The sequence below is a fragment of the Trichomycterus rosablanca genome, chromosome 23 (genome assembly GCF_030014385.1).
Source record: "Trichomycterus rosablanca isolate fTriRos1 chromosome 23, fTriRos1.hap1, whole genome shotgun sequence".
Lineage (NCBI taxonomy): Eukaryota > Metazoa > Chordata > Actinopteri > Siluriformes > Trichomycteridae > Trichomycterus > Trichomycterus rosablanca.
The window spans coordinates 10,145,509-10,168,955 of NC_086010.1; the positions used below are offsets into that span (position 1 = coordinate 10,145,509).

A 23,447-nucleotide genomic window follows, 5' to 3' on the forward strand; every position below is an offset into this window, starting at 1 on the left:
TTAAGTAGTAATGATTAAACACAAGCTTTGACACAAAATAACTAGTGTATAACAGTTTCCTATTATTCCGTGATCAAATTGTTTTTAAGATCTAATTTTGTGCAGTTATTTGATTATTATGTGCATATAAACATTTTATTGTATTTCACATCACCCAATTTAAAGTGGTATTTATTTGTTTTATTAAACTAAATATTAAAACAAATTCTGATAATAATGTTAGCTGTATGGGTAAATTAATAAATACATTGATCCTAAATCACTTAGTAAAAAAAAAAAAAAAGTTATCAGTTAGATAGAATCAGTGCTACAGTTTTTTTTTTTTTTTTTTTTTTTTTTTTTATTATTATAAATTTTTCCCACTTTTTCCCTCCAATTTTCTCCCCTAATCTAGTCGTGTCCAGTTACCCTGAATGCGTCCTCTATACTGAATCGACCCTTCACCGCTGACTGAGGATGCCTCACAACTCACATGCGCCCCTTCCGGCACATACAGTCAGTACAGACTGCATTTTTCACCTGCACGAGTCGAGTTTATACACCGACGGGCACTGTGTATGGAGGGCCACACCCCCATCAGCATTATTTCTCAGCCCTGTGCAGGCGCCATCAGTCAGCCAGCAGGAACCGCAGTTGCACCAGTTATGAGGACCTATGATCCGACTTTCTTACCCCTAACCCTGAACAACAGCCAATAGTTGTTCATGCTGCCGCCCAACCCAGTCGGAAGACAGAGCTGAGATTCGATACGATGTATTCGAAACCCCAACTCTGGTGTGCTAGCGTACTTTGCCGCTGTGCCACCTGAGCGGCTAGTGCTACAGTTTAGAACCAGTGAACATGTGGCTTAGCTAAACTAAATCTGATGATTATTTCTAACAAATAAATGTTAGTAATGACCACTTACTACTGTTTTACCTCAGTTTCTAGAAGAGACTTGCAGCCGATATGTGTTGTTCATCCCTCTCACTTCCAACCTGAGGCAAGTCCATGTCATGTTCCAAAACCCACATAAATGGTCAGTCTTTCACAAATGGCACTCCTGGAAAACATGAACAAAACACGCTGTAAAACATTACACTGTTTACACTGCTTATCAATTGATCTTTCATTTTCTTTTAGTAATTTGTTCAACCGCTATTTGCTAAGATAACAGACCCGTGTCTTACATTTATAACATTTAGCGGACACTTTTGTCCAAAGCGATTTACTTCAGGAGCCCAACACTGACCACGTGGTATAGGTTGAGCTTAAACCAGCAACTTTCTGATCACTAGTTTAGTACCTTAACCATTAAGCCATAAGTGCCACTGTCTTCTTCTATAAATCTTAGTCAGACTCAAACACATATTGCAAAAAATCTGAGACTGTTCCTCCACAGAGAACGTCTGAACGCAAAACCTTTACTCTGTGGTCAGTGAACCAATTTTGTGTTTAATGTGAGGGTTTCTACTGTTCTGATGTAAGATTCAGCTTCAGCCCAGTTTAAGTCTCCTGACTGAGGCAGGTTTTTATTATTTAATAGCATAAGGTACTAGAACAGGTTGTCCAGTGCATTTGGAAGAACAGCCTTACAGCAAAATGATGCCTCACATTGGTGATTAGGTACTTTTCTGCATGGCTATCCTTATCTGTGAGAAAGTCACTGATGGCTCCAGTTACATCCGCCAAACTGCAGGTGCTTGAGTTTGTTGGTCTTTATTCTGGCAACCCTTTTAATCAACTTATGTTATGACCCCATGATCTTATGTCTGTTTTTCCACAGATGTGATCCTTGGAGATTCTCTGGCCACTCAAACCATCGTTTGTACTGTGCGTATGGTCAGTATCGACATACATCATCTTTCTGGCAGATACTTAAGATTTTCATTACTGCCCTTACAGTAGAAACTGTAAAATCTCCTTAAAGCTATGTTCAAATCTGTGCAGCTTAATAGACTTTTGTCATATTTTTGGACTGTAAAAGGAAACCAGAGCGCCCGGAGGAAACCCACACAGACACGGGAAGAACATGCACACTCCACTCAGAAAGGATGGCCCCACCTGGGGATCGAACCCAGGACCTTCTTGCTCTGAGGTGACAGTGCTACTTACTGATAGATGAATAAGAGGACTGGTCCAGTGTATCACCTCACATTTATATAGGGTGGCCACATTCATAGTCACAAAAAGGAGGACATTACACCCCAAAAGGAGGACATCATACCAGGAACAGGGGGACATGATACTGCAACATGATGATACTGAGTTTTTGACCAATTTAAGCAAAAATGTACTCAGCATGTTGTGTCTAATTTTGATATTTAAGTCTGTTCCTCGCTGCCTCCAAAAGTTTACTAATTGACTCAAGCAGAGGTGTATGCAGAACAGAGGGAGAGGGCGAAATTCAACCACCCAATCACAGACTAGCATTTAGAGGGCGGACCTTCTGCGATTGGCCAGTGGTGGGCGAGCATTTGTTTTGACATATACCTGAGCCAATGACAGATAATATTGATAAAAAATGTAACCAGTTCACTCCAAAAGGAGGATTTTTAAGTGTCTGTCCTAGCGTTGCATGGGCGGAGGACTGGCAGCTGAAAAACCGGACTGTCCGACCCAAAGCCAGTTGGCTGGCCACCCTACATTTATACCCCAATAAAACTGCAAGTCCTGACTAACCTGAAAACATGAAATTAGATGGAAAAATACATCTGTAAAATGGTATTAATATGCTATTATCTACAACAATTGAAGTTTGGTTTTCAAGTAGTGACAAAAGTAGCGTTGGGGAATAGTGCATAAAAATAAAACGGCACACTATTTAGTAAGTCATAGTGTGGTTTAGGACATACCCTTACTGTTCTTCAACACTGTATAGCCCCTGGCATTACTTTAAATTGTTGGTTTAGTAAAAAATAGCCATTTCAAAACGCAAAATGATCTGGACTTGGCCATGTGCGTCTATGTTGACAGAAAACCACATTTCCCACAACCCCTGCTCATCCACGTGATCTCTGAAGTCACTCGATTGTTTTGGATTAGACTGCTTCACTCCCAATTGACTCTGAATCTGATTCTGATTCTTCATCTGTATTTCTACATATTGCTTTGGAATCGACTCCACCGCGCTGGAATCGACTCTTCATTCTTCATCAAAGTTCAGAATCTGAGAATCGATTCAATTTGAGTTCGACTCGCTGATGTACGTTAGTCTTCGTTTCCAAGGAGACGCTGTTACACGCCTTATCTGTACCGAGCAAATAAGCTGAACCTTATCTCACTCACACATCCACTATCTTCTGCTCCAGACAACGGAAACAGGGTGTTGTGCTCCAAGAACTGGTAAGTTTTAAACAAGGGGTGTAAAACAGAGATGTAGGCTGTTTTAAAGAGTAGATCTGTTTATACTGTAGTTACCTGGCACATATGGGCTACGCATGTTGTGCCTGACAAACCTAATGCGATTGTATACAGTTACTGACTGCTGTCTTTATGCAACATTATTTCTGTGCTTAATTTAACATGGCCTGATGATTTAGATCTACAATATATAAATGCATCAGTTGCTTCTAGGTAATGTGTAGCTTAACTTTAATGTATAAGTGCTTTGCATCATTAGATCACACTAGATGTATATGATCATTGATAGACATGACCAGATAAACTCATTGTCACATGCACTTCAGCAAGCTGACTTTATCACATGCACTGTACTTGTACTGTTTACCTGTTTCTGGGTAATGTGTAGCTTAACTTTAATGTATAAGTGCTTCTAGTGCATCATTAGATCACACTATGTATATGATCATTGATATACATGACCAGATAAACTCATTGTCACATTGCTGACTTTATCACATGCACTGTACTTGTACTGTTTACCTGTTTCCATGTGATGAATCACACGCCTGTTCAGCATGTGTGAGTGAGGCTGCATTATTCATCGACCTTGAGCAGCCTGCTAATGCCATCTGCCCTTTATACACTGCTCTAATTCCTCCTAAACCCTTTCCAGCTGATTACTACAGCCAAAGCCCAGTCATCTACAGGTGGGCGATGGTGCCATGCACTCTACATTTGAAAATATTGGCTTATATTAGGTCAAAACATATAGAAACACTACAATACAGGGGTCTGACTTTGGAATAACTAAATCAGAATGATAAACACAGCATAAAAAATATCCAGCAAAAAAATTTTCAATGAGTAAAAAGCTGATTTTGTATTCAATATTAATTATGAAGGATGGTCAAGCATGTTACATTTTAAAACATAGCTATTAATAAAACATAGATCAATTAAAAACATAGATATTAATATTCATACATACAAAATAAGCAAAATATATAAGGGTTTAGTGGCCTTAATACTATGAATTCCAGCTGTTATTAATGGGAAAATGTGAGATTTTTAAATATGTGACATTTAAAAGCAACTAACAAGTTCCAAAGAGGACAAAAGTCAAATATGGACAAAAAGACATCAGCAAATTAGTGGTCAAACGTCTAAGTTTACTGACATCAGTACATGGAGATTAAAGCCTTAAAATTACAGACCACAGAACTAAAAAGTGCATCTACGAGAGAACATCCCAAACATCCCAAAACTGGACATTTAAGGCAGATCATTAGCACCAACAGCACTGTGCACCAACGCCCAAACCTGATTCCAACTATGAAGCATGGTGGAGGGAGCATTGCAGCTTTTTTAGGGCATAATTAACAATTTGTGCATATAAAATTGTATGTATATTCTTGTATAGGCTCAAAACAGAATGCCAACAAGACAGTTGTTTTTAATAAACTGGCAAGTCTACTACTTCTAGAGATCCCAGCTGCTGGGACTTTATAACATCTGTTTCACAGTCACTCTAGCCTCTGTCTTCCAGGAGGCCTTTATCTAGCATAATCAACCAACTATGCCATTCTTCAGTCCTTTTCTATGCCCACTCATTGATACTGAAAGTACCAGACATTTTTAACATGAAGCCTCAGCTGTTTGTTTATTAGGATTTTAACGTCATGTTTTACTCTTTGGTTACATTCATGACAGGAACGGTAGCCACTCATCACACAAGATTCATCAATTCACAAGGTTATATCGAACACAGTCTTGGACAATTTAGTGTCTCCAATTCACCTCACTTGCATGTCTTTGGACTGTGGGAGGAAACCGGAGCACCCGGAGAAAATGTCCACGTGGACATTTGGAGAACATGCAAACTCCACACAGAAAGGACCCGGACCGCCCCACCTGGGGATCGAATCCAGGACCTTCTTGCTGTGAGGCGACAGTGCTACCCACTTAGCCACAGTGCCGCCCTCTAAGCTTACTGACATCAATACATGGAGATTAAAGCCTTAAAATACAACATAATCCCAAAAAGCATTAGCTTCTTATTGTGCCCAAACCTGATTCCAACTATGAAGCATGGTGGAGGGAGCACCATGATTTAACAATTTGTGCATATAAAATTGTATGTATATTCTTGTATAGGCTTTAATGGAAAAGGAATGCCAACAAGACATTTGTTTTTAATAACATGGCAAGTCTACTTAGAGATTCCAGCTGCTGGGTCTTAAATACTCATACAAAGCAGATGATTTTATGACCTCTGTTTCACAGTCAATCTAACCTCTGTCTCCCAGCCTCTGTCTTAATCTAGCATAACCAACCAACAATGCTGCACCTCAGTACTTAAAGTACCAAAAATTTCTAACATGAAGCCTCACTGAAATATTGCAGAATAAAGTAGAAAATATGCCCATACCAGCTAGAAACAAGCAATAACATGACATGGTACTACTAAACTGTTAGATATTTAGATATCATGTTAATACAATCTTCAGCTCAGGATTCCCTACAGTCCTACTATTAACAGTCTACAGAGTTATACAGGTGGATTCCATTCTGCATTTGCTGCCCATAAATAAGTGCTTAAGTGCCAAAATGTTTACATTTTGTTTAATCTTATAGTTTGAAGCCGTTTATTACATACAAGTGCTACTTAATGCACTGTTGTGTTTCTTAATGCAGCATATCTACTTAACATCAGATAAAATAAAGCTTTAACTGTGCTGTATGTTAGTCTGGACGCTACATAGTAGCTCTTAAAGTACCTCAAACTATTGTGTTGTTTTTACTGACATCTATTTAGTGACTGGATAATTAATTGCTCAAATATTTGTGTGTGATTAAGATGCTTTAATTAACTAATAAGTCATTACTATTACATCTAGGCTTTTGACATAAACTTTCACTATTTAATAAATATATATTTTTTTAAACATTAGTGGTGCCATTACACAAAAGACATAAATAATAAATAAGTACAGTCAAGCCAGCATAAATTGAGGACCCAGCACGCCGAAATCCAATTAGTAAGCAGTCCGATCAGTCCGCTTAAGCATAATGCTGAATGAAGATCCTATTTACACTCTTTGTGTGAGCTCCTCATGTCCTGGCTTAATCACCTCCCCCTCAGGACTAGACCCTGGAGTGAAAACCGAGGTGAGATGCTGACGTCAAGGAGGAAAATTAGGCAGCTGTATGTGGGTGTCACTGAGTGCCTAGAAGAAAAGCTTCGCTGTCTTGTTTTTGTATATTTTTGCTTTATTTTTATTCAAGTTTCTTCATTAACTATAATGGCTCCAGCAAATTACACTGAAGATCTTGTGGCCTGTCACGTGTGTATAATCCTATTTAGTTGTCTTTCCTGTTTTAATCTAACGCAGATGGTCCTCCTGTTTAAGGGTTGAGCTCTTGCATTACACTGGACATAATAATAATGCTTTAAATGCATTAAATGACATAAAAGCCAAAGGCCTTCAATACAAGATGCCATGCTGAGAGCCCGAGTTCGAGTCTCAGCGCGGCACCGGTCTGAACAGGTGATCTACAGCGCTATACAATTTAAAGTGAAAGGCAGGATGGGATTTTTCAGTACAGATATGCATCTTTAACTGACTTAAACAGCATGTTGATTACACAACCGTTTGTTGTTATTATTTTAAGTGCAATCTAGTATGTAAAATCATCCTTTTTACCATTTTCCCGCATTGTTTGTAAAAGGTCAATGACCTGTGACACAAGAAGTGCAGCCTGAGAGAGACAGAAAGTCTTTTGTGCACATGTTTTAAGGATTTGATTTAGAAAGTGTGTGGAAAATGGGTGTTTGTTTTTCTTATGTTTGCCCCAGAGCAAGTACAGAAGGATGGCCTGTGAGACATAGTGGACACATCATCACCCAAGCATTGAGAGGTGTTCTGTAACAGTTTGTCCAGCTGTGTATAAGTGAGCTGTCCGAACCAGGATGAATCGCTACACCACTCTGAAGCAGCTGGGGGATGGAACCTATGGCAGCGTGCTGATGGGTAAAAGCAACGAGTCCGGAGAACTGGTGGCCATCAAGAGGTACAATTTTATTGTTTTTTTATTTATTATTTTCTCTTCTCTAACACTTATTAGACTTATAAGTACGTTTTCACCCACCACCACCAAGTTGCCACTGTTGGACCCTTGTACCTTGTGTAGCAGTTGTAGCCTAGTGGTTAAGGTACTGGACTAGCAATCAGAGGGTTGCTGATTCAAACCTCACTGTTGGGCCCTTGAGCAAGGCCCTTAATCCTCAAATGCTTAGACAGTATACTGTCACAGTACTGTAAGTCACTTTGGATTAAAGCATCTGCTAAATGCTGAAAATGTAAATGGAAGCAATGGCCGTAAGCAAGGCCATTAATCCCATTGTTGCTTGGATTGCATTCTGTCTTTGTTGTAATTTGCTTTGGATAAAAGCGTCTGCTAAATGTGACAAGGTACCAGTTCTCAAAAAAAGAGAAAGTATAGGGAATCCCTTAAACAAGGGAGCGGCACCACAATCCCACTAATGTACATGTATTTACAGGTGGTACCGCTCTGGAAAAGGGACTTCACACCACCTCTGGGGCAGCATGCTCTCTTAGGGCAGTTCCATTGTAAGGTCTGGAAATAATAAAGGTTAGGCTAACATCCCACACCAGCAGAAACCCAGACCAGAACAAGCTTGAGGAGATAGAGGAGCTGGCAAGTCTGTGAGAGAGAAGAAAGAATTAACGCTCACAACGCGGAGGTGATCAATCATCTGCGCCTCTTGTCCTCTTTGCTGGCCAAACCTGGCACAGCAGATAAAGCAAACTGAGATTCTGTACTCCTCAAGTTCGAATGTCAGCTCTGCTACCGAATGGCTGAGCGTCCCCTAGCAGGCATAATTAGCAGTGCATGCAGCAGACAAAATTTACCACTAGTCTGCTGGTTGGGAAAGGACTACACTAAAAAGGGGATGGGCCTTCAACGCTATGTAAGGACCTTGGTCAGTGGCCCAAGGCACCTGTACAGAAAGTTGAGGAACGCGGAGATCAGTGCGTGACTCTTCGTGCATGAGACTGGCCTCCCGCGCAAATCCGCACAAATATATGCGAATAAGAAGGGATTGGTAGACTGAGGATGCGAGGGAGCATGTGTCAGGCAAATATACCCTCCTCGGACATGATTGGGGTTCACAGCAGCGGAGGACTAATTGGGAGAAAAATGCCAATTCCATAGTAAGGTCCGGAAACAATAAAGTTTAGGCTAACATCCCACCGGACCGGAGCAAGCCCAGAATCGCGGTTCCAGAGAAAATGCAGGTTGCCAGATACAGGAGCTGGCAAGTCTGTGAGAGAGAAGAAAGAATCATCTGCGCCTCTTGTCCTCTTTGCTGGCCAAACCTGGCATAGCAGATGAAGCAAGATTCTGCAACCGGGCCCAAATGGACCTGTTGCAGGTCGTCTATATAAAAAAGATGTAGCTGCCCTGATATATTCTGGATTTCACATACTTATTTTGGAAATTATTCCAATTATTCATGACCTTTAAAAAAAAAAAAAAAAAAAGACAAATTTTGGTGTGTATGGTTGGGTTACCGTAGCCTTTTTGTTAGCTCTCATTAATTAGGCATTTCCCGCAACAGAACTGCTTGAGACTGCAAGACTTACGTACAGCCTGTCTGCAACCAACAACACCATAATCGAAGTCACTTAAATGTCATTTTCCTGTATTCTGATGTCTGATGTAGTCACATGACTGGCTGATTGGATAACTGCATAAATGCGTATGTCTGCGGTCTAAATATTAATGAGTACAATGTTGTTGAATGGCCCGTACTGGGATTTTTATTTTTAAATGGGTTCTAAAGTACTGGAACTTTTCCACTAAACAGTCAATAGACCCTGATAATCCTTTCATCTATAATTGTCAACACAGCCTGAGATCAGGTATCACTCCCTATTCCAACCCTTAAAATGTCATAAAGAGTAGAGTTAAGGCTTTATCTAAATACCAGTTATCCACTATCTTACAAGTCTCTATTTTAAGATGGGACAAGTTAAGCTGAATTATAAATGACTGACCGAGACGCTCTAGCCGTCCAGGAAGAGACAGTTAGTCTGCAAAATGATACTCCAACGATGGCGAAAAGAGTAAAAGTGCACAGGCTTGTGTTACCTTGGTGCACCACCAACAAACGTCCAACATTGGCACATTGTGTTTCGGTTAGAACTTTTCCAGCAATGCAGGTAGACATGAAACCCTGTCTGGATAAGCTCTCACACACTTCCCTGTTAACCGTCTGACATACTGGATCTGTAAAGCACATAGCAACATCCTTGCAGAACTGGTTCCATCCGTGAAGATTGAGCCTGTCTGTTTCTTAACCTATGTGTATGTATTTTACAGAATGAAGAGGAAGTTCTACTCCTGGGAGGAGTGCATAAACCTTAGGGAAGTAAAGGTAAGACCTGCCACTAGTTTACTTTTCATCCCACACTAAAACAAGCAGATTTAATACAGGTACTTTTAAACAAAGTCTCCTTTTAAGCGCCCAGGTGGCACAGTGGGATATTCGGCTAGCACACCAGTGCTCTGCTACCGAATGGCTGGGCGCCCCCTAGCAGGCATAATTAGCAGTGCATGCAGCAGACAAAATTTCCCCACTAGTCTGCTGGCTGGGAAAAGACTACACTAAAAAGGGGGTGGGTCTTCGACGCTATGTCAGGACCCTGGTCAGTATCCCGAGATGCCTGTACAGATAAGGAACATGGAGATCAGTGCGTGACTCTCAGTGTGCGAGACTGGCCCTCCGTGCAAATCCGCACACATATATGCGAATAAGAAGGGGTCAGTTGACTGAGGATGCGAGGGAGAATGTGTCAGGCTAATATACCCTCCTCGGACACGATTGGGGTTCCCAGCAGCGGAGGACAAATTGGGAGAAAAAGGGAGAAACATGCATTAAAAAAATCCTTTTATATCAGCTTTTATTAAGAACTGTACTGGGCATTTACCAGTAATAAGGGAAAGACAAGATTCTGGGTGGACCGATTTAGAAATGTACAGGTTAAAGACCTAGTACCAACCTGAGGGTTTATATTAAATATCCAGAAATAATAAACTCTTAACCACCTAATTAAAATTATATGCATGCCCACAGAAATCCCACTAAATTACTGAAAGGCAGTTTATAAATAGCTACAAGCTGGACACGCTCACTGATTACTGATTGGTATAGGCCAGCAGCAATGACCTATGGATAAATATGTAGGGAGTTCCCCCCCATGGGTCAGCCTCAGTGCTGGCAGTAAGATAGGAAAAGAATAAAAAGTACATACAAGTTTTTATTTATAAGTCTGAGTAATTGTTTGGACCTCGCCAGCTTCTCTTAACAAACCATCATCCAGATTTTAATATACTGTAGACGTTCAGAAAGCAGGTGGGGAAAAAAATATGAACAAATATGGCTTTTTTGAAATAGTGATTTGAAAAAAAAACTGCCAGCAACACTTAGATTTGCAAAACTATATCTGAACAAACCACAAATGTTCTAAAGCAGTATCCTTTGTCTATTATGCTAGGCCACAACCTCAAAAGTGGGTTTTGTCACATATTATGTGAATGCAGGCTAAGATTGAACTCATTTTTAACCCTTTTCTTACTCATTATTCTTTCAAAAATTCTGGATCTGACTGTATGTTGTGTGTTTTCAGTCACTAAAGAAACTAAATCATGCCAACGTGGTGAAACTAAAGGAAGTCATCCGAGAGAATGACCACTTATACTTCGTCTTTGAGTACATGAAAGAGAATCTCTACCAGTTGATGAAAGACAGGTATGAAGCGAATCTGCAGAATTTTCCAGACTATAAAGCACTCAATTCACCCAACTGTCTCAATCAGTACTTAAAAAGAATTTCTTGGCGCAGCGGTAAAACACACGCTGAACACCAGAGCTGGGATCTCGAATACATCGTATCGAGTCTCGGCTCTGCCTGCCGGCTGGGCTGAGCTACCACATGAACAACGATTGGCCTGTTGTTCAGATAGGGGTGGGATATAAAAAAAAAAGCCAGATAAGGACTCTCTCATAACTAATGCAATTACGACCTCTGCTGGCTGATTGATGGCACCTGTACAGAGATGGGGAAAAGAGTGCTGTCAGGGTGTGTCTCTCCGTACACAGTGCTGATCCGCATTGCACCCGTCAAAGTGTAGGTGACAAAATGCATACGGATACGGGTCGGAGGGGGCGTGGGTTAGCTTCGTTCTCCTCAATCAGAGAGGGGATTGGTATTGGTGGAGAGGAAGCTTGAAGGGAGAAAAAGGGGAGAAAATGCATAAACAAAATATAAATTTCTGATTTTAATGAAAAATCCTTGGTCAAAAGTATGTAGACACCCATTCCACCAAGTAGATTTGGCTTTGTTTCAGACACATCTATTGATTTTGGGTGTGTTTAAAATCAAGCAAACATAGTGCCATCATAGTGCCAGCTCTAATATTTGCAATAATATCTGACCATCCAGACAAAATATCTCTTAGCATAGGGTGACAGTAAGGGTTTCCTTCTGGACCTTTGGCAAAAAACACTGTTTCTTTGTATAGGTACAGCCTATGAGCATAGAGAAGTAACCAGATGCTCTATATTAGGGATCCACATATGCTGGATAATCAACCTTACTTATTTTATACAGGCTTGGGACCTGCACTGAGAGTGCACTGATGTGTTCACATTACAATAGCTAGGCTGAGTAGAAAGCCCCCGCTCCTTTAGACATAATCATGTCTGACAGGATATATCAGGACCCCAGTGGTAATGGGCTAGCGACCCACTTGAGTACCTAGTCAATCATAATTAGGAGGCCATACCAAGTTAATTGGCATTAGAGACTATTTATCAGTTAATCAATGTACATATATTAAAACATACATACATACTTACTCTAAAGCTCTAGCTATATAATTCCTTTACAATCCAATAATAAATGATCAATTTACTTGAAATGATGTTGATTCTCTCATCTCCAGAAACAAGTTGTTCCCCGAGTCAGTCATCAGGAACATAACCTTTCAGATATTGCAGGGACTATCATTTATTCATAAGCATGGTAGGTTGCTGTCTCAGAACTCTGATATTCATGTTTAACAAAGCAGAACAGCAGCATGGGAGCCGGGTATCACCTCTACCACTTTCTCTACACTTTTTATGATGGTTCTGCTCTTCTCTTTATCTCTGCATGACAGGATGTGCGAGAGTCTTAGTATCCTAGATGCGCAATTACAACCGAACCATTGGAACAATCAGTTTGAACACCACAATATCCAAAGTAGTTTGATTGCTTTATAATATATATTATTTTTTTCCATCAGGTGCTTCCATATTTAGTGACCGGATGGCAGATAATTCTGTTTCGCATACATATTTGGCACAGATGCCCTTTTTGATGTTGCCCCAATTATATTTATCCAGGCTTGGGACCTGCACTAAGGGCACACTGACAAGTGCACCTCCCAATGACTAGGCAGTTGGCCATACCAGACAGACCCGCCCCCCCCGCCAACCATGTCTGTGTAGACGCTTGACTGGCCTCTAGTACCCAGTGAGATTACCGCTGCCCCACCTGAGCACCCACAATTGCTTTACAGCTATATAATACAAACCTACAAAAACGCATTTCCTTTTTTTAAGCTCGCACAACCTGTGGGTGAACGGTTTGGGGTTCTATTTATGATCTTATTCGGTGCTTCTCTTATCTTTTCTCTCCTTTGTGCAAAAAATGCTCCACCATCAGAGAAAATAACATGTTCACTGAAAATGAAATAAGGAACATCATTTTTCAAGTTCTGTCTGGTTTGGCATTTGTGCACAAGCATGGTAAGATTTTACTTGAACTATTCTGTCCTTGAGTCATTGCCCCTTTTTGATTTCCTTTATTTTTGTAAATTTGTCACATTAATTGTTTGAAACAACTAAATACAACATAAACAATCACAAAATAGCATTTTAAATGTGATCGCTTAAAGAAAATATGCTAACACCAACAGGGCCTGTGTTCAATCAGATCAGACATACCCATACTGGATTCCTGCCAGCCCTTCTAAACCTAAACATCACCTAAAAAACCCAACATTTTAATTACTGTGACAAATATCAACATAGAAGGAATCACAGGGAGCAAATACTTTTTACACTTCTGTACTAATTCACTACATAAAGCTTCTGTTGTCTACTGGTTTAGTCATTTTGAGATCCTATATAGTCAAGTTTATTTGCATTACACTTTTTATAATGGACATTGTCTCAAAGCAACTTTACAGCATCCAGGACCAACAGACCAAAAGAACCCTGTTGAGCAAACCAAGGGTGACAGTGGCAAGGAACCCCCCCTTCCTAAAATTACAGAAAGGAACCTTAAGAGGAACCAAACTCAGCAGGGACCCAATCTTCTTGGGTGGCCTGAAGAATAATTTCAATGTACTGGACAAACAAGCTTACGTCTTAAAGTCTCCAGACCCTGAGGTAGCAAAGCAACTCTAAACCAAGTTAGTCCTCCACCATGCTTCGTAGTTAGGATGAAGACTGATGTTGGATCAAGTCTTTTACCCTTCAAAAAGTTCAGCTTTTGCATTATCAGTCTATAGAACAGTTTTATAAGTGTTGTCAAAGAGCCAGGTGATCTTTTGAAACGTTGAGATGCAGCAGGTTTACCACATACACACAGTATAGGGGCAAAAGTATTAGGACACCCCATTCTTATTATTGAATTTATGTGTTTTAGCCTCATATATACTGTATATATATATACTGTATATATATATAATACATTAATACATTAATTATTTAAATGAAATTAAATTATTTTAACTTTGCAGTTTTAACAGCTTAGGGAAGGCCCTTTTCTGTCCCAGCATGACTGTACCCGTTTAAACCAAAAGCTTGGTTTAAAGACACTTAAGTGGCCTATACAGAGCCCTGACCTCAGCCCCACTGAACAGCTTTGAAATGAACTGGAACATCAGTTGAGGATTTCTGGACCAACATCAGTGCCCAGTTGTACAAATACTCTTTTGGCTGAATGGGCACAAATTTCATTTGCGGTTTGTTAACATAATGTAACCGAGCATTGTAGTGATGCACTTGCTTAATAGAGAAATAAATACACGGTATATTCACAAGTTGTCGGGAGCAGAACACTTTATTACTTCTTCCGTTACGGTACCGAATAGCAAACAGCTAGAGTCATACCGTTAGCCAAGCATGCTATTCCATGCACTATGGAAGCCCCAAAGGGTCAAAACACACTCACAATGTTTGCTGATGGAGAAATTTTAACCTACAATCTGACATTTATACGAAGTCAAGGGTCTCTGCTGGATAGTATTACTGCCTAGTATGTGAGTGAATAAAACTCCCTTACAGTTTTCTCTTGTCCCAGCAGTTTTTAACATGAGTACATTTAGCATAAAATGTGTTCACCATTTTAATTGTAACATTTCACTTAAAAATCCTATTTCTATAACAATACACAGATTTTTTTTAAATGCGATTAACTATATGAAATTCTGAGATTAATCGCGATAAAATTTTTTAATCGTTTGACAGCCCTAATTTAAATGTATTTAAATTATTTATTTATTTAATTTATTTATTTAAAAATAATAGAATATTTATTTATATATATTTTTATTCATTTATTTAGTATTATTTGTTTTTGAAATAGTATTTGTTTGTTAAATGATATTTGACAAAGAATCCATCATATACATTTACATTTTCCTGTAGAAAACAAAAATCAGCTTTCAGATCTTTAAACCAGCAGACACAGCAAGTTTAGCAAACATACTGCATGTCCTTGCACTGTTAGCTTGATCCTAGAGCAGATCTTTTTGGTGCTGTACTCACTTGTGTGTGTGATACTGTGTGTGGTTAGTGCTTGTATGTAGTCTAGTCCAGTGGTTCTCTTACACTCTCAGAGAGGATGACAAAACTTGTTATATTTCTTATGGGAATTTTGATGAATACATGATATCTTCTGATTTTGGTTGATGTAGTGGGAGCTTCCTCACCTGGGGTCTGCTTCTACAACTGAATCAGAATAATTTGTAGTCACCATCCATTAACCTTTTAACGGTCAATCAAACATTGAGGGGCGCTCAGGTGGTGCAGCGGTAAAACACGCTAGCACACCAGGGCTGACAGTTTGAACTTATTGGTTCGAAACTCAGCTCTGGGCGCCCAGAACAAAGATCGGCTTGTTGTTCATAGAGGGTGGGCAGCTGGATAGGGACTCTCTCATGCCTGATGCATTATGACCTTTGCTGGCTGATTGATGGTGCCTGCACAGAGACGGGAAAATAGTGCGTTGATCAGGGTGTGGCTTTCCGTACACAAAGCTGATCCGCATATGAACTCTACTAGTGTTCGTCTCGTCTCGTTCTCCTCAATCAGGGCAGGGATCAGCATCAGCAGAGAGGAAGCATAATGCAGTCTGATAATTGGACGCGCTAAAGTCGGGAGAAAAAGACTATAGACTATAGGTATGACATCAAGGAGAACTCCCGCCCCATCACGTGATTATTTTTTACTCCTCTCAATCAAATGCAACAGGACCCCCCCCTAGGCTCACTGAGGTTCCCTAGTTGAGAACCAACTAGTCTATTGTGTCGCAGCTGGATGTTTTCCATGCTTTAATGTTCATTTGATGTTCTCGATTTTTTTAATCTAGGTTATGTATTACAGTGTTGTATTAACTGAGCTATTGTTATAGGGTTTTTTCATCGGGATATAAAGCCAGAGAATCTACTCTGTATGGGTCCTGAACTGGTAAAAATAGCAGACTTTGGTCTGGCCAGAGAGATCCGCTCTCGGCCTCCGTATACAGACTACGTTTCCACACGATGGTAAGAACATTGTTACTTTCGTCTTAAGTAGACAGAACTGTAGCAAACCAGCTTTAAAGAACCTGTAAGCTTATGTTGGTTTTAAAATGGAGCAGGGCAACGGTAGTCTGTCAGACAGTGGACTAGACTCCATAACATTTTTAGTTTAAGTAGCGCCACATTCAAATTGCTGTTTGGCCCTTACAACCTTAACCCCCACAGTTGTTAGTCACTGTGGATAAAAGTGTCTGCTAAATGCTAATGTTGATGGAATTTAAATAATATTTTGTCCTCTGTTACAGTGTTCAAAGTTTAGTCTATAAAGAGTTTCCATACAAAAGATCAGCCATAAGTAATCTGAATGATTTCTTTCGGCCGCCCTGTTAGGGGTCACCACATTTGATTTAGCTCAGTTTTTACACCGGGTGCTCTTCTTATTGATCCGGGCTTGGGACCGGCACTAAGGTTGCACTGATGTGCGTCCCCCAAATGGCTAGGTTCACATATGCGCCTTCTGTATTTGTGAGTCCAGCCTGGGATTTGAACCCCTGGCTCCTACCACTACACCACACAAACTCACAGAGATATGAAATCTAATGTACTAAAATATGGCAAAAAATATCAGATATTAACCTTTTGCTATCTTATGACCAGCCGCTGGCCCAGATCGAAACGTCTTTGCAATCTTTCGTTCCATAATGTACCAAAATACAGTGTTAGAGTCTTTAGGTAATTTTGGGGGATTTCTGTGCGGGTATAAAATTGTTATTGGATAGATGAAATTTAAATCAGATTTAAATTAATCATTTTTTAATGGGCTGCTCAGGTGGCGCAGCAGTAAAACACGAATACATCGTATCGAATCTCAGCTCTGCCTGCCGTCTGGGCTGAGCGGCCACATGAACAACGATTGGCCTGTTGTTTAGATAGGGTTGGGATATTCAAAAGCCGGATAAGGGTCTCTCTCATAGCTGATGCAGTTACGATGAGATGGCGCCTGCACAGAGACGGGGAAAAGAGTGCTGTCAGGGTGTGTCTCTCCTGGGTTAGCTTTGTTCTCCTCAATCAGAGCGGGGATCGGCATTGGTGGAGAGGAAGCATGACACGGGCAATCAGGCAATTGGACACGCTAAAAAGGGAGAAAAAAGAGCAGAAATGCCTTGTTGAACCAGTTAACACATTACTTATATACAGTGGGGGAAATAAGTATTTGATCCCCTGCTGATTTTGTAAGTTTACCCCCTTACAAAGACTTGAACAGTCTATAATTTTTATGGAAGGTTTATTTTAACAGAGAGAGACAGAATATCAACAAAAAATCCAGAAAAAAAACATTAAATAAAAGTTATAAATTAATTTGTATTTAATTAAGAGAAATAAGTATTTGATCCCCTACCAACCAGCAAGAATTCTGACCCCCACAGACCGGTTATGTGCCCATGAGGCACACAAATTAGTCTTGTCCCTGTATAAAAGACTCCTGTCACAGAATCAGTTTCTTCCGTTCAAATCTCTCGACCAAAGAGCTATCAAAGGACGTCAGGGACAAGATTGTAGACCTGCACAAGGCTGGAATGGGCTACAAGACCACCATTCGAAAATGGAAGAAATACAAGATCACAGTCAATCGCCCTCACTCTGGAGCTCCATGCAAGATCTCACCTCATGGGGTAAGAATGATTCTGAGAAAGGTGAGGTCAGCCCAGAATTACACGGGAGGAGCTTGTCAATGATCTCAAGGGAGCTGGGAGCACAGTCACCAAGAAAACCATTAGTGACACACTTCACCGTAATGGATTGAGATCCTGCAGTGCCCGCAAAGTCCCTTTGCTCAAGAAGGCTCATGAACACCTGAATGATTCACAGAAAGCTTGGGAGAATGTGATATGGTCAGATGAGACCAAAATTGAGCTCTTTGGCATTAACTCCACTTGCTGTGTTTGGAGGCAAAGAAATGCCCGGTGGGGATGGTGTTCTTGGGGTCATATCCAGCATTTCTCTGCTCCCAGCTCCCTTGAGATCATTGACAAGCTCCTCCCGTGTAATTCTGGGCTGACCTCACCTTTCTCAGAATCATTCTTACCCCACGAGGTGAGATCTTGCATGGAGCTCCAGAGCGAGGGTGATTGACTGTGATCTTGTATTTCTTCAATTTTCGAATGATCGCACCAACAGTGGTCTCTTTCTCACCAAGCTTCTTGCTGATGGTCTTGTAGCCCATTCCAGCCTTGTGCAGGTCTACAATCTTGTCCCTGACGTCCTTTGATAGCTCTTTGGTCTTGCCCATGGTGGTCGAGAGATTTGAACGGAAGAAACTGATTCTGTGACAGGAGTCTTTTATACAGGGACAGGACTAATTTGTGTGCCTCATGGGCACATAACCGGTCTGTGGGGGTCAGAATTCTTGCTGGTTGGTAGGGGATCAAATACTTATTTCTCTTAATTAAATACAAATTAATTTATAACTTTTATTTAATGTTTTTTTTCTGGATTTTTTGTTGATATTCTGTCTCTCTCTGTTAAAATAAACCTTCCATAAAAATTATAGACTGTTCAAGTCTTTGTAAGGGGGTAAACTTACAAAATCAGCAGGGGATCAAATACTTATTTCCCCCACTGTATATATGGGCACAGAATTAAAGGTCTCATGTAAGTAAATGATTAATTAATTTAATATTTGTAAAATATTATTTGTACACAGGTATCGAGCTCCAGAGGTGCTTCTGAGATCGTCCATATACAGTTCTCCCATAGACCTGTGGGCAGTGGGCTGCATCGTGGCCGAGCTCTACACCTTACGGCCTCTTTTCCCTGGCAACAGTGAAGTTGATCAGATCTTTAAGGTCTGTCAGGTTCTCGGAACAGTAAAGAAGGTGCGTTTGGTTGTAAACCGAAATCTAAAATGTAATATGCTGGGAAAACATTGATAATTCAGTAACTGTGGTTTGTAGTTGAGCTGTATAAACTGTATGATGCAAATTTTGATGATCCCTAGTATTGTTATACAGTCTATTTCTTTTCCGCACATGTAGACCGACTGGCCGGAGGGATATCAGCTGGCTACTGCGATGAACTTTCGCTTCCCTCAGTGTGTTCCTACACCTTTAAAAACTCTGATTCCCAATGCCAGCAACGAGGCTCTGGCTCTAATGAAGGACTTGCTGCAGTGGGACCCCAAGAAGAGGCCGACAGCTGTACAGGTAAATCCTTGTGACTCCTTGTTTCTACACTCACTGTCCATTTTATCAGCTCCACTTACCATATAGAAGCACTTTGTAGTTCTACAATTACTGACTGTAGCCCATCTATTTCTCTACATACCTTTTTATCCTGCTTTCACCCTGTTCTTCAATGGTCAGGACCCCCACAGGACAACTACAGAGCAGGTATTATTTAGGTGGTGGATCATTCTCAGAACCGCAGTGACACTGACATGGTGGTGGTGTGTTAGTGTGTGTTGTGCTGGTATGAGTGCTCAGACACAGCAGTGCTGCTGGAGTTTTTAAATACCGTGTCCACTCACTGTCCACTCTATTAGACACTCCTACCTAGTTGGTCCACCTTGTAGATGTAAAGTCAGAGATGATCGCTCATCTATTGCTGCTGTTTGAGTTGGTCATCTTCTAGACCTTCATCGGTGGTCACAGGACGCTGCCCATGGGGCGCTGTTGGCTGGATGTTTTTGGTTGGTATGACTATTCTCAGTCCAGCAGTGACAGTGAGGTGTTTAAAAACTCCAGCAGCGCTACTGTGTCTGATCCACTCATACCAGCACAACACACACTAACACACCACTAATCCACCGCCTAAATAATACCTGCTCTGTGGTGGTCCTGGGAGGGTCCTGACCATTGAAGGACAGCATGAAACGGGGCTAACAAAGCATGCAGAGCAACAGATGGACTACAGTCAGTAATTGTAGAAGTACAAAGTGTTTCTATGTGGTAAGTGGAGCTGATAAAATGGAAAGTGAGTGTAGAAACAAGGAGGTGGTTTTAATGTTATGGCTGATCAGTGTATTACCACTTAAGATCAACCAACTCCTCATAGTTGTATATCATGCTCAATCGCATAATGAACAAGCCTTTTTTTATTATTTCAGGCCCTCAGGTACCCCTACTTCCAAGTAGGCCAGGTACTAGGACCACGGCCTCAGACTCCTGACCTGCGCAAGTCTCAAGTAAAAACAGTGAAAGCAAGTGAAGCTAAATCGGAACTGCAGTCGGCCTCTGAGCCAGTGCTGCGCTCTAGGGCTAAGTCCCATCAGCCACTGCAACAGATTTCCCTGTCCCAGGTACCTGTTCAAGCAGACCGCCAAGCTGAGCCTGTTCCGCTTAATACACACAAGGTAAAGAATGAAAAATAAGTGCTTTAGAAGCTTTGCTAGATCACATACACATTAACATACATTATGTAACTAATAAATGTACAATTCACTAGTAAGTATGTGGAGTGTACATCATGGACAAATAGGACCTAAAATGACCCATTTTGTGGACAAGTGGGTTTGTGTTTAAATCATTCAGTCACAGAAAAGTAGTAGTTACAGGCACCCAGGTGACGCAGACGGATATTCCGCTAGCACACCAGCACTGCGACTCTGAACTCCTCGGTTTGAAATCGATCGGCTGTGCACCATCTAGCGGGCATAATTGGCAGTGCCTGCAGCAGACACGGTTCTGCTAGGGCGGGACGACCGGACTATGTGGGTGGGGTCTTCAAACGCTGTGTAAGGACCCTGATTGGCAGATAGCGAGGCGCCTGTGCATAGGTGAAAAATGCTAAGGGCTGCACGCGGGTCGGAGGAGGCGTGAGCAGCAATATACCCTCCTCGACTGTAATCAGGGATCCCCCCCAGCAGCGGAAGACAAATTGACTACGCTACAATTGGGAGAAAATGGGAGAAAATGCGTAAATAAAATAAAAAAAAAACAGTTACAGAAATAATCAAAATATCGGGTATTTGCCCGATACCGCGCTCATTAACTTGTACTCGTACTCGCAAACGAGGCTCTGATACTAAACATCCGATACCGTGTGCCTAGTGCACGTTGCTGCGTTATGCCTGGTTCACACTACACGATTTTTGCCCTGATTTTTGGCGCTAGATTTGCCGGCTCTGGAGCAACTCGGCGTTCGCTCGGCGATCAAAACTCGGCTCTCGATCGCTAAGTGTGAACTATCCAACAACCAGATCCGACCGGCTCGCCAAGCGCTCGAGTTTTCTAGCACGTCAGATATCTGATCTCAGATGTGCGACTGGGAATAAGTGACATGTCGAACAGCCAATGAGAACGCAGGATACGGTGTGAGGGGAAACGCAGGAGAGGAGTGTAAACAGGTGGGACAGGGGGATAATATAGTTTATACCAGAATACACTGGCACACACACACGTTTTACAGTATTTCTGACCTGATCGTTCTCTACAAAACATAACAACAAAACACCAACATTGCAAAAATATTTATTAACCTCCAACTCACTACAGAACAATCCATGCTATTCGTGTTGCCAAATCCACTCAGATTCATTTATTTTTCCTCCTTGATTTCATCACGTTAGCACACAAACACTTTGATCACTCGCTACTTGTTGACGTGCATTTTTGGACGTGGTATCATTAAACTTCTCGTCACTTCTCACGTGTGTTTTTGTTTAAAAAGAAAAACGGTATTCTAAATAGGTATTGGTATCGGTATCGGCAAGTACAAAAATACATGTACTTGTACTTGTACTCGGTTGGGAAAAAATGGTATCGATGCATCCCTAATCAAAACCCTAATGTGTGTTGATTCCTGAAGAGGCCTGTGGGTAATGAAAACAGCCTAATGGGAGTGAAGAGTGGACGGAGACGCTGGGGGCAGGTCAAGCTTTCGGACAGCTGGGACGATTCAGACCCCTCAGACACGACCGCATCCAACTCCAAAAAACCCACTATGGGCACCGAAGAGAAGAAAAACAACGAGTTTAATTCTCAGTAAGTGTTGTTGGATTTCTTGTTGTACTTAAGTTATACAGGGGGCGGCACGTTGGCTCGGTGGGTAGCACTGTCGCCTCACAACAAGAAGGTCCTGGGTTCAATTCCATGTCCTCCCCGTGTCTGTGTGGTATATGCGGGTACATACAGTATATACAGTATGTATACACACCGATTAGGCATAACATAATGGCCACCTTCCTAATATTGTGTTTGTCCATCTTTTGCTGCGTGCTCCGTCGAGGCATGGACTCCACTAGACCCCTGAAGGTGTGCTGTAGTATCTGGCACCAAGATGTCAGCAGCAGATCCTTTAACTCCTGTAATTTGTGAGGTGGGGCCTCCATGGATCGGACTTGTTTGTCCAGCACGTCCCACAGATGCTCGATCGGATTGAGATCTGGGGTATTTGGAGCTCAATTCAAGTCGCTCCCCACGTGCATCAGCGAGCCTTGGTCGCCCATGACCCTGTCGCCGGTTTACGACTGTTCCTTCCTTGGACCACTTTTGATACTGACCACTGCAGAGCTGCAGGGTTGGAGATGCTCTGACCCAGTCGTCTAGCCATCACAATTTGGATCTTTCCTGCTTCTAACACATCAACTTTGAGGATAAAATGTTCACTTGCTGCTTAATATATCCCACCTACTAACAGGTGCCGTGATGAAGAGATAATCAATGTTATTCACTTCACCTGTCAGTGGTCATAATGTTATGCCTGGTGTGTGTGTGTCATCTTTTCCAGGCCAAAAGATCTAAAGCCTCTGTACAGTTTTAGCACTGTGACGAAGCTACCAAGCAACATCAAAACAAATTCCAGTCTCCAAAGCACATGTTCAGCCAGGCAGCATTACCTGCGCCAATCAAGATACCTGCCTGGTAAGGTTATATTTTTTATATGTTTAATTAGATGTTTGTTTTTTTTTTACAAATATACACACCCAAAGTAAAGAACTGAACTAGCCTCTTGTTAAAATTCTGCATAAGCAATTCACATAATGGGTGTGTTCGAAATCCTAGGGAGCTGCCTTGCGGTCTTACTGCCTACATAGGCAGCTGCCTTAGTAGAGAGGATTCTAATAAGTCAGTGACTTATAAGTCAGGTTATTCGAACGCGCTACTTAGATAGCGATTCCATCGGGTTTCGCATTTCGCGTTTAGCATTTAGCATCTTGCCATTAAAACCAATAAACTGAGGTAGCACAGCACGCTACCGTCAATATAACATCTTCCTTCATGTACCGATAACGGTTACATTTCC

General features: G+C 41.3%; 1 protein-coding gene across 1 annotated transcript in view; it reads left to right on the forward strand.

Annotated features, from left to right (window-relative positions):
- The first annotated feature begins 3,236 nt into the window (after nucleotides 1–3,236).
- The window catches only part of mak (male germ cell-associated kinase), a 28,765-nt gene continuing 8,554 nt past the window's right edge, over nucleotides 3,237–23,447 (forward strand). Inside the window, exons 1-11 of the mRNA XM_062985708.1 lie at nucleotides 3,237–3,324; nucleotides 7,181–7,395; nucleotides 9,733–9,787; nucleotides 11,040–11,161; nucleotides 12,357–12,436; nucleotides 16,097–16,229; nucleotides 18,910–19,081; nucleotides 19,241–19,408; nucleotides 20,311–20,556; nucleotides 22,011–22,186; nucleotides 22,932–23,065. Coding sequence (XP_062841778.1) covers nucleotides 7,295–7,395; nucleotides 9,733–9,787; nucleotides 11,040–11,161; nucleotides 12,357–12,436; nucleotides 16,097–16,229; nucleotides 18,910–19,081; nucleotides 19,241–19,408; nucleotides 20,311–20,556; nucleotides 22,011–22,186; nucleotides 22,932–23,065 — 1,387 coding nt within the window. The 5' untranslated portion in view covers nucleotides 3,237–3,324; nucleotides 7,181–7,294. The remainder of the gene's footprint in view (nucleotides 3,325–7,180; nucleotides 7,396–9,732; nucleotides 9,788–11,039; nucleotides 11,162–12,356; nucleotides 12,437–16,096; nucleotides 16,230–18,909; nucleotides 19,082–19,240; nucleotides 19,409–20,310; nucleotides 20,557–22,010; nucleotides 22,187–22,931; nucleotides 23,066–23,447) is intronic.